This window comes from Myotis daubentonii, chromosome 1 (assembly GCF_963259705.1).
Source record: "Myotis daubentonii chromosome 1, mMyoDau2.1, whole genome shotgun sequence".
Taxonomy (NCBI): domain Eukaryota; kingdom Metazoa; phylum Chordata; class Mammalia; order Chiroptera; family Vespertilionidae; genus Myotis; species Myotis daubentonii.
In genome coordinates, this window is record NC_081840.1 from 65,803,422 (window position 1) to 65,814,684 (window position 11,263).

An 11,263-nucleotide genomic window follows, 5' to 3' on the forward strand; every position below is an offset into this window, starting at 1 on the left:
CGCTCCTCTGGTCTGCTGTCGGGTGTCTGTATAATATTCGTTATTTCAGTCCGTGTGTGCTTAATTTCTAGTTGTTTCCCCAATATAAGATCGAGGGTCTTATTAGTTTTCGTGTAGATCTCATTAAGTTTATCGGCAGCTTCTAAACAGTTCTTGAGAGACCTTAAAAGTGTGGTTCTGAACTCTATTTCTTCCATTGACAATTTTGTCCTATTTCTTTGTCTCCGCATTTTGTTATGCTTCCTTGGTGCACCCCCTAGTGGTCTTTGTTCGAAGTCTTATAGATAAATCTTGATTGTTGTAGCTAATACCAGGGAGGGTTTGACCTCCAGGCCAAGTGGCTATGAGAATCAGCTGTGTCAGCAGTGAGAGAACTTCTGTCCTCTAGGGAGGTGCTAATCTAGCCTTTGCCTGAGGCTATCCGGCAAATGCCTCTGTGCAGGGCGTGGGCAGGGCAGGTCGCACAGGATCAACAGGGTGGGCCAGAGAGAGCAGTTATGGCGGCTCTCAGTCCTGTCCCCAGGGGCTCTGCCTCTCTGAGTCCCAGCACCCGCAGCAAAGCTCGGAGAGAAAGCTGCACTCGCTCTGACCGAAGCCAGACAGTCCCGCTTCTCCCGCCCGAGTCTGGGTCCCTAAAGACTCGCCCGGATCTGGAGCTCAGAGTCTGCGACTCCCTCCCGATTGAAAACGCCAACCGCGCCCTCCGCCGCCAGCCCGCCCCGCACACTCCGCACCTCAGAATTTGACCCCAGCACTGCGCCTCCTCTGAGTGTCCGTATGCGTTTCTCTTTCCTCCTAGTTGTAGGACTTCACTCAGCCAGCGTTCCTGTGGTTCTGGGTGATGTCCGTTCCGTGTTTTAGTTTCACTTTTGAAGTAGTTGTTCAAAGCAGCAAACTCCGGCGTTAACCTATGCCGCCATCTTGGTTCTCCTCATATCAATTAAATTTGAGGACTGCACTCTTGAGTGAGGAGCACTCAGCAGGGAGTGAGATCTGATCCTCTGTCCTGGCAGCAGAGGGAATTGGCAGCCGTGGAGAAGAAGGTGGCACAGGTGCGGACGGAGGCTTACCGCCTGGGCCTGGCCCAGGACAGCCTGGCCCAGCAGTTGGCCAAGGTGCAGGAGGCCTGGCCACCCTGGATGCGAAGGTCCAGGAGCGGGGCCGGCAGCTGGAGCAGGCTGCCCGGGGCCACACCTTGGACGCTGTCAGGAACTACTGTAGGTGGCATCCTGGCCCCCCTGTGGGCTCAGCTCTGCCTGCAGGGTGGGGGTCACCCAGCTCTTTGGGGAACTGGACTCTGCCGGAAGCCGGTCCATCCTTGCTGCTTGACACAGTCACTGCAAGGAAGAAACATCTGCACAGCATATGTTTCAAGGGACCTGGCATATATGGCATACTGTTCTTAATATGTTTGCTCCCCTTCTTGGCGCTGTGTGTTTTAACCAAGGTCACCTCTCCGAGAAAGGTTGTTTCCCCAGGTAGGGATTTTCCCCTGAAGTTAGGGAGGGAATAAAACCCCTTAACTAAGTGCCAGGTGGGTAATTAATCACTTTAACTACGAATAATCACGCTTAAGCTACATAATCTTTACTCCTTGGAATGGAGATAAAAAACGCCCTAACCTTTGGAATAGAAATTGATAGGATTAAATTCAACTGGTATAAATACAGATGTAACCAGACAATAAAACACAGAACCTGGCTGGAGATCCTGGCTAGATCCTGGCTAGAACCTGGCTAGAGAACCTGGCTAGGCTGCTGATCAACTGAACACTGTCTTCGTGTCATTCCTTCTTCGCGGACTCGGTCCACACCTCCCAGCTCTCCAGCCTCGGCTGCCATTTCCTCGCCGGGCCTAACAGTCCGGCCAATCCCCGCGCACAGCGAGCAGGACAGAAGCTCCGCCTATCGGAGGCCGCCGGTCAGACCCTTTGCCTCAGCCCGGCCCAATCCAGGCTTCGGCCCGTGGCCCCCAGCCCGACCCCGTGACACGCTCTCTCCTCCCTCTTTGTGCGTCTCACGGGCCACGCGAGAGGAAGGGCTCCACGCATTCCACGGCAACGCAGTCGAGTCCCCTCCCCCTGGAAGGCTCCCTAAGGAGAAGCCACCGAAGAGGAGGCGCTGGTGCGGTCCCGGGGGCGCCATGGCTACCGGAGCGAACGCCACCCCGCTGGGCTTCCCAGGTAAGAAGCGGAAGAGGAGCCGCTGGGATCAAGACACAATGGAACAGAAAACGGTGATTCCAGGAATGCCTACGGTGATCCCCCCTGGAGTTACTCGGGAACAAGAGAGAGCTTATATAGTGCAACTGCAGATAGAAGACCTGACTCGTAAACTGCGGACAGGAGACCTGGGCATCCCCGCTAACCCTGAGGACAGGTCCCCTTCCCCGGAGCCCATCTACAATAGCGAGGGGAAGCGGCTTAACACCCGCGAGTTCCGCACGTGCAAGACGCTGGAAGAGGAGCGGCATAACCTCATCACAGAAATGGTTGCTCTCAACCCTGACTTCAAGCCACCTGCAGATTACAAACCTGCAACGCGTGTGAGCGATAAAGTAATGATTCCACAAGATGAGTATCCAGAAATCAACTTTATAGGGCTGCTAATTGGGCCCAGAGGGAACACATTGAAGAACATAGAGAAGGAGTGTAATGCGAAGATCATGATCCGAGGGAAAGGGTCTGTGAAAGAAGGGAAAGTCGGGCACAAAGATGGCCAGATGTTGTCAGGAGAAGACGAGCCACTTCATGCCCTGGTTACCGCCAACGCCATGGAGAATGTGAAGAAAGCAGTAGAGCAGATAAGAAACATCTTGAAGCAAGGGATTGAGACCCCTGAGGACCAGAATGACCTTCGGAAGATGCAACTTCGGGAGTTGGCTCGCTTGAATGGGACCTTTAGGGAAGATGATAACCAGATCTTAAGACCCTGGCAGAGCTCAGAGACCCGTAGCATTACCAATACTACAGTGTGTACCAAGTGTGGAGGGGCTGGCCACATTGCTTCTGACTGCAAATTCCAAAGGCCTGGTGACCCGCAGTCAGCTCAGGATAAAGCTCGGATGGATAAAGAATATTTGTCCCTTATGGCTGAACTGGGTGAAGCTCCTGTGCCAGCATCTGTGGGCTCCACCTCTGTGCCTGCCAGCACACCTCTGGCCAGTGCACCTCGGCCTGCTGCTCCCGCCAACAACCCACCTCCACCGTCTCTCATGTCTGCCACCCAGAGCCGCCCACCCTGGATGAATTCTGGCCCTTCAGAGAGTCGGCGCTACCACGGCATGCACGGAGGTGGGCCTGGAGGCGGCCCCCACAGCTTCCCACACCCATTACCCAGCCTCACAGGTGGGCATGGTGGGCATCCTATGCAGCACAACCCTAATGGACCTCTACCTCCTTGGATGCAGCCACCACCACCACCGATGAGCCAGGGCCCCCAACCACCTGGGCACCATGGCCCTCCTCCGATGGATCAGTACCTGGGAAGTACGCTCTGGGGTCTATCGCCTGCATCAAGGAAATGGCATGATGCCGCCACCGCCGCCGCCGCCACCCAGTGGGCAACCTCCTCCCCCGCCTACTGGTCCTCTTCCTCCATGGCAACAGCAGCAGCAGCAGCCTCCACCACCCCCTCCGCCCAGCAGCAGTATGGCTTCCAGTACCCCCTTGCCATGGCAGCAAAGATCCCTCCCCACAGCAGCGATGGCCTGAGCCATGAGAGTAAGGACTTTCCACGTCCATTGGTGACCCTTCCAGGCAGACAGCCTCAGCAGCGCCCCTGGTGGACAGGATGGTTCGGCAAAGCAGCCTGAGTTATTTTTGTGGACACCCTCCTCCGCCCGGTATCATCCATATCCGCCGACCCAGAGAGCACAGCTGACACCCCCCTCCCCCCCCCCCCCACACCAACACCACCATCAAGCGCGGCCCTGATGGACCCTTTGATGCAGCCCTTCAACTCACTGAAGCTTCGGGAAGCCTGTCACCAATGACGCTGCCCGCTAGCCAGATCAACAAGGACAACCAAACCACCGACTTGAGGACAGCTGAAATCCCTTGACTGAAGAGGCAGCAACCTTCTACAGGAACAAGGCTCCTGGTGCGCTCCATCCACTATGTTTATAGCTATGCTCACTATCATTGCTTGTCAGTCTTCTTCCCAGTCTTAAACAACCCAATCCGAGAGGTGGCCGCTGATTTGCATGCGCTAGCATTTAAAAAATAAAAAAGGGGGAAGTTCCCGGAAGCTGGTCCATCCTTGCTGCTTGACACAGTCACTGCAGGGAAGAAACATCTGCACAGCATATGTTTCAAGGGACCTGGCGTATATGGCATACTGTTCTTAATATGTTTGCTCCCCTTCTTGGCGCTATGTGTTTTAACCAAGGTCACCTCTCCGAGAAAGGTTGTTTCCCCAGGTAGGGATTTCCCCCTGAAGTTAGGAGGGAATAAAACCCCTTAACTAAGTGCCAGGTGGGTAATTAATCACTTTAATCAGGCTGCAACTGGATGCGCGGTTTTTTTCAATCGGAAGGGGTTACTAACTCTCGAATCCACTGAGCATGTTTGGGGTGGGATTCTGAGGTCCCAGACCCCTACGTGGAGAGGCAGGACGGCCTTGCAGCGGGTCGGAAAATGAGGGTGGCTCTCTTGTGGAGCTGCTCGCTGGCACTCAGGGACGGAGAGGAGAGGAGTCACGGAGACGCCATTGCTGCTTGCTCCGCCCTGGTGATTCCCTGAGACCCCACCCTACTCAATTTACATCCCCGCCCAAGCTGTGCCAGTGGCACAAAAGGAACCACCTGCGATTTTGCAGCTTAACCCAACAAACTGCAGACTTCAACTCCTCCCACCCATAAGGGACACACTCAAGAAGCAGAAACAGGTTTGGAGGATGCCGGAGCCGGACACGGCTGGGCCGGTGACATGGAACCTCTATACCAGGCGGGTCCGCCATATCCAGTCTCACATGGGACGCCGGGAGACGGCAGACAAGCAATCTGTGCACTTAGTAGAAAACGAAACCCAAGCAAGCATACCAGATGTTCAGCCAGCTAGAACGCCTGGAGATTTTGTCCAGCAAGGAGCCGCCCAACAAAAGTCAGAATGCCAAACTTCGTGTTGACCAGCTACAGTATGATGTCCAGCACCCGCAGACGGCCCTCAGAAACTTCCAGCAGGAGAGACAGCGAGAGGAGCTTCTGACTCGCACCTTCACCCCCAACGTGGGATGCAGCGCCCCCTGCGAGGCTGCGACGGCCCCTGGGAAGCTGGCGGAACCGCGCAAGCCACCCAGACGGCTTTGTCGACGGCCGGGCGAACCAGCGCACAGCCCTAAGCACATCTATCATTCAAAGGGCGAGAGGGCCGAGAGCAGCTGTAGTGTTGCTTTCTCCTCAGTTTTGGTAGCGAAATCCTCATTTTAAACATAAGAGGACACATTATTTTAAAAAGCCGTTACATGTCTCCGTACCCTTTCTGAGTAGAGCATGAACAAGTCGTGAGAGACCTTTCCGAACACAGGGACACGTCGCAGATGGAAATAGCTACATTTTCCATGTGTATGACCTTTGACCTGGCAACAAAAAGTGTACACCTATGGATGAGGACAGTGGGGGGGTAAGGGCATGGAGTGGGGTGGGAACTGGGTGGAGGGGAGCAATGGGGGGGGGAAAGGGGAACAACTGTAATAATCTGAATAAAGATTTATTAAAAAAAAAAAGAATAAAGCAACATAAAAAAAAAATCAACTGGTATAAATACAGACGTAACAAGACAATAAAGCACAGAACCTGGCTGTAGAACCTGGCTAGGCTGCTGATCAACTGAACGCTGTCTCCGTGTCATTCCTTCATCGCCGACTCCGTCCACACCTTTGGGAACCCCTGGACCTGCTGGGGTTGGACCCCAACAGGACTCCACCTCCTCCCTGCCCTCCCCCACCCCATTGCCACCTCCCTCTCTCCCCCCGCCCCGCCCACTGCCCTCCAGACCCTGACAGCAGCTTCCTCTGCCTGCCCCACAGAGCGTGGGCTCAGGAGAAGCAGGCGCTGGTGTCCTCGGAGGAGCTGGCTGTGGACGTGGCAGCGGCCGAGCGGCTCCTGGGGCAGCATGAGGAGCTGGGGCAAGAAATCGAGGAGCACTGCCTTCAAGCCCAGGGCGTACAGCAGGAGGGGCGGCAGCTGGTGGGCAATGGCCACTTCATGGCCCTGCAGGTACAAGCACAGAAGTGAGCCTGGCATTGAGCTGGCACAGAGCCTGAAGGCCCAAGGCCGCAGAACGCCTAGTGGGCGTGGAGCCTGCGGAGAGGAAGGCCAGGCGAGGGGCGGGGAGAGGGACAGAGAAGGAGAGGGCGGGGGTCCTGGCCTCTCAGCCCTCTGCACTTCTGCTGGGCACTCCAGCCCAGCCCTACCTGGGTGGCTCTGCCCAATCTCTCCCCTCGGAGTGATAAAGTGTCTGCAGGAGCTGGAAGGGCAGCTGCCGGCACTGGAGGAGGCCTGGGCCCTGCGCCTGGGACGCCTGGAGGGGAGCTGGGGCTGCAGAAACTACGGCAGGAGCTGGAACAGGCTGAGGCCTGGCTGGCCTCCCGGGAGGGGCTCCTGCTGGACCCCAACTGCGAGGTGAGCCCAGGCCTTGCCCTCTCGCCCGCTGTACCATCCAGTGGCTACAGCCAAGGGCAGCTCCTGCAGCTCCTTCTCTCACCCCCGGCCAGTTGCAGAGGGTGAGGGGAGGCTCTCGGCACCCCGGGAGCCGGACCTCACCTGGTTGTTTCTCCCCAGCACTTGAGCTGCTGCTCCGCAGACACCAGGACGTAGAGAAGCTGCTGGTCCTTTGGGAGGAGAAGTTTGTCCAACTGCAGAGGGAGGCGGGGGTGAGGGAGGCTGGAATGAGGAACCCCAGGGCTGGGGCCTGCGGGCTGGTGGTGGGAGTACTCTCAGTCGTAGCCTGTGTCGGGCGGGGTCTCCCCAGGGCACTGAGCCTGCATCTGACCCTCAGAAAACCCCATTCCTTCCCTTGCAAACTTCAGTGTGCGGCCACGCCCATGTCCTGCTGGGCCTGGTGTCACTGTGGGCTGGGATGAGAGGGAAGCCTCCTGAGCTGAAGGGGAAGGTGTGGGAAGGAGAGGCTGGACATGGAGCCCAGGTGCCCTGACCTGGCTCACCTCCTTCAGACAGAACAGGTCAGGGGCTGAGCCCAGAAGAGCTGGCAGCAGGCTAACCTCGCTCCAGCACAGGCCCCTTAGGAGCTGGTGGCCAGGGGCACAGCTGGCAGAGACAAGGGATCTGCAGCCAGGCGCCCCATCAGGCAGTGCCTGCCCCTGGCCACCATTGTCTCTCTGGAGCAGCCGCCAGGCAGCAGGGTCTCAGGGGGCCGAGAGGGAGGGCCAGACCCTGGAGCCAGCGCTGAGGCCCCGGGGCTGGGGGGCTGTGGACAGTGGGGTCAGGGAGGAGTCTCCCGCCCCCTTTCCACAGGGGCCTCATCCTCTGCTGGTCCGATGTTTCCCAACCAATTTTGCATGTTCAGGATGTGGAGGGTGCCCCACCATGGAGGCATCTTTGGAGCTTAAGCCGCAGCTCCTGCCAGGGGGCAGGCAGGTAACTGGCAGGAGAGTCCTTCTTCCCAGCTCTTCCCCCCCCCCCCCCCCCCCCCCCGCCCCGACTCCACAGAACCACGCTGAGCAAGCTGAGCCGTCAGGGCCTGGCTCCTGGGCATTGTGGACTCTGGGCAGACTCCCCTGGCCCCGCCCTTCCCGCCCTCCCCCATTCCCTGGGGTAGTTTCTTTCTGGGACCACTTCCCAGGTGGGGCTCCTCTTCCTCCTGGTTTCATTGTAAGCTGCTCCCTGGAACCTTCTCCACAGCCCGGCTCCAGCCCCTGGGTGGCCACAGTGGGATCCTGGGGGGCAGCTCCCTGAGCCTGTCCAGGAGCGGAGGATGGTGGGGGGGGGGGGGGACTGGGCAGCGGGGGATGGCGGGGGGAAGCTGACTGCTATGGTGACCCCTGCCTGTCATCTCTCCTCAGAATGGGGCTTCCTCAGCCACCCTTGACCTTGCCGGAGCCCAGTCTGAGCGGCCAAGGGACCGCCATGACAGGAAACATCCATTCTCCTGAAGGTGAGGGCTGCCCGGGAGACACTGGCCCCAGGACATGCTGACTCAGCAGGGAGGGCCTCCCAAGAGCAGCCAGGGGGCTGGAGCCAGGGGCCCTGCGGGAGGCAGAGTTTGACCCATGGCTGTTGGTGGCAGGCTAAGACCCTGTTTGCAGCACCATCTAAAGGGCAGGCTGGAAGCTGGCATCCAGCCCTGAGCAGCCAACAGGTAGGCTCTGGGGGAGCCCTGGGGGTGGGGGTGGGGCGTTGACTCCCTGGTCCTCAAGCTGCTAGTGTTTAATCATCCTTGGAATGAGACCTATAGAGCCCTCAAGGTGCGGTTTATTGTCTTTCTGCAAAGAATTTAAGGCCCAGAGAGGGTAAGTAACTTGCCAAAGATCACACAGCTAATTAGGAGCAGAGGCGGGGCCAGGCTGGATTCCTTGGCTGCCTCCTGGAGCCTGCAGCTCTGACTCTGCTGAGCCAGCCCGGATCCCCACTGGCTTTTCCGGGCTCTGCTCTGACCCCCGGGGCCTTCTCCATCCTTCCAGGCCTCACATACCTGAATACACTCCCTTGGGGTGTCGTGTAGACAGTGGCCAAGCCCGGCGCTAACAGGAGGGATGCAGAGAAAGCAACTCCGGGACCCTCTGCACGGAGGAGTGTGTTCAGGGCATGTCCTGAAGCTGCTGGGGCTCTCCCAGGAGCCCCTTCCTGCTCCCCCGTCTCGCTGGGCTCCTGGCTCCGTTCCTCACACTGTCTGTTCCCCTGGGATCTCCCTGAGATGTCCTTCCAGAATCCCACAGGGACTTGAATCTCCTTCAGACTGAGCCTTTGTTAGCCCGCCAATCTTTAGCCTTCTATGAGGCAGGATGCGCTCGGGGAAACGGGGTGCATGGCTGTGCAGCACCCCCACATGGACAATTCTCAGTGCACAGGGAGCTCCGGACGCAGGGACATCTTAGTCTGTTCAGGCCGCTACAGCAAAATACCACACGCCGGGCAGGCTATAACCAACATTTATTTCTCACAGTCCTGGAGGCTGGGAAGTCCAAGATCAAGGCGCCGGCAGGCTGGGTGTCTGGTGAGGGCGTCTTCCGGCTGCAGGTGGTACGTCCTGACGGTGCTTACATGTGGAAAGGGCGAGGGTGCTCTCCGGGTCTTTTAAAAGGGCTCTACCCTCATGACCTAGTCACCTCTCAAAGGCCCCTCCTCCTACTAGTATCACCTTGGCCAGGGGGTAGGGGGGGATATTCAGACCATAGGAGGGAGTGTGCAGGACTCCATCTGCAGCTGGCCGAGCATCCAGCCGGGGGCTGACCGGTATTCTCTTGCTCTGCAGCCCACGGTCTAAGCCCAGAGCTCAGACCCAGACCTCTGGACTCCCTGGCTGAGTGCATGGAGGAGGCGCCCAGCATGGCCACGCCACGCAGGCAGGGGACCTGGGTGTGTGGGTGGGTGTCCTGGGCCTCCAGGACCAGCACAGACGCACCCTCTCAGAGCTGAGACTCGGAGCTGAGACTGCCAGTGGAGGGAGTAACACCATGTTTGAGACCCTTGACCACCCACCCCATCTGGTGCAAACCCCTGGCTCACTCTCAACTGTGCCAGTAGAATCAGGATCATGAGGCTCCCTTTCCACAGATGCCATGGCTGCCCCCCACCCTCCTCGCTGAGGGAGACGCCCGTATGCACCGACGGCCACCCCCGGCCCTGGGAGCTCCCGCAGGCGGCTCCCACCACCTTTCCTGCTCAGGCCAGACCCGAGGTGCGGGGCACCCAGGTACCTTGGCACAGGCCAGAATGCAGCCTGGCTCTGTCACCTGGGACCACATACCCCTCATTCTCTGTTCTCCTCCTCCTCTCCAATTCGGAGCCTGTTGGCAGGACAGCCAGACCCTCCTGCACCTTGCGCTTGTCCCTGCTCTCTGCCCCATCTTCTCTGCCTTCCCCAGGCCTAGGACCCTGCTCCTGGAGAGACCAGGAGTCAGGCTGTCAGCAGACACAGACCCCGAGACCCACACACAGAGACCCGCAGCTACACAGCTCATGCCGGGGGAGACTTACAGCGTAACGGGAGGCAGAACAACTGTGGTCTCTGGTAAATTATCCAGTCACCCTCCTGCAGGGCCCACTGATTCCAATTTATGATTCAGGTGACGTGTGGCTTCTAAGGCTGCCATTTCTTCTGCTCTGTGACTCTAGCCACCAGCCCAGGACAGGGACTAGGGTCGCGGGGCCAGGGCAGACAGAGGCAGTGAGAACCGGCCATCTCCCATCCACCTCACACCCCTGCTCACTCCTGCAGCTGCCCGTTGGCTCCCAGTGCCCATCCCACGTGGATGTTAGGAGGAGGTAGGTGTTCCCAGGGAGGCCAGTAGCCTGAGGCTCGAACGTGTGGAGAAGATTCTGGGGCCACGAGGCCCTACAGTCACTCTGCCTCCTGTTCTCTCCACAGGTCTGGGCCCTGGCGCAAACCCTGAGGTACCACCAAACCTCAGGGACAGAAGTGAGGACACCCTCTAGGCCCCAGAATGAGACTCTGCCACCAGGGCCCTCCTGACTTCAGGAGCAGACAGGTCCCCGGGCCACAGCTGGCTCATCTGGCCCCAGGTCTGGCCATCCTTACTGTGGGACAGGAAGCAGCCCTGGCTGAGTCCCCGGCACACCCCGAGGTCCCTGACCAGGTGAGGACTGTCATTGCCCTCAAGTGTGCTCATCAGGGCAGGGCCCGGCTGCAGCAGAGACCTCCCGCCTGCGTAGGAAGGGTGCCGGGAGCAGATGACCCACCTTTCAGGGGGAGCCCATGCTGACTCGCTAGCTCCAGGAGGTGGCTGGGGAGATCTCTTATTTCTTTTGTTGTTGTTAATCCTACCACCCAAGGGCAGTTTTTCCACTGATTTTCTTTAGAGAGTGGAAGGGAGGGAGGGAGTGGAGACAGGACATTGGTGGCCTCCCACCCGCACCCTGCCCAGGGCCAGGGATCGAGCCTGCAGCCAGGTACATGCCCTTGACTGGGAACCAAACCTTCAATTGAGGGCTGATGCTCTAACCACTGAGCCACCAACCAGGAAAACATCTTGTTTCTTAAACCAGTCTTTGCCCTGTGTAACCAAGAGCTGCAATAACACGTCCCTTCTCGGCAGCAATGACAGAGCCTCAATCACGCCTCACA

The 11,263-nt window shown here is 58.4% G+C and overlaps 1 protein-coding gene across 1 annotated transcript; it reads left to right on the top strand.

Annotated features, from left to right (window-relative positions):
- The first annotated feature begins 2,136 nt into the window (after positions 1–2,136).
- On the top strand, positions 2,137–3,823 carry LOC132238675 (splicing factor 1-like). Its single transcript, XM_059704574.1, is given in 2 exon segments — positions 2,137–3,491; positions 3,493–3,823. Coding segments are annotated over 2 exon segments (1,569 nt in total). The 5' UTR covers positions 2,137–2,142; the 3' UTR covers positions 3,713–3,823.
- Positions 3,824–11,263: the final 7,440 nt, after the last annotated feature.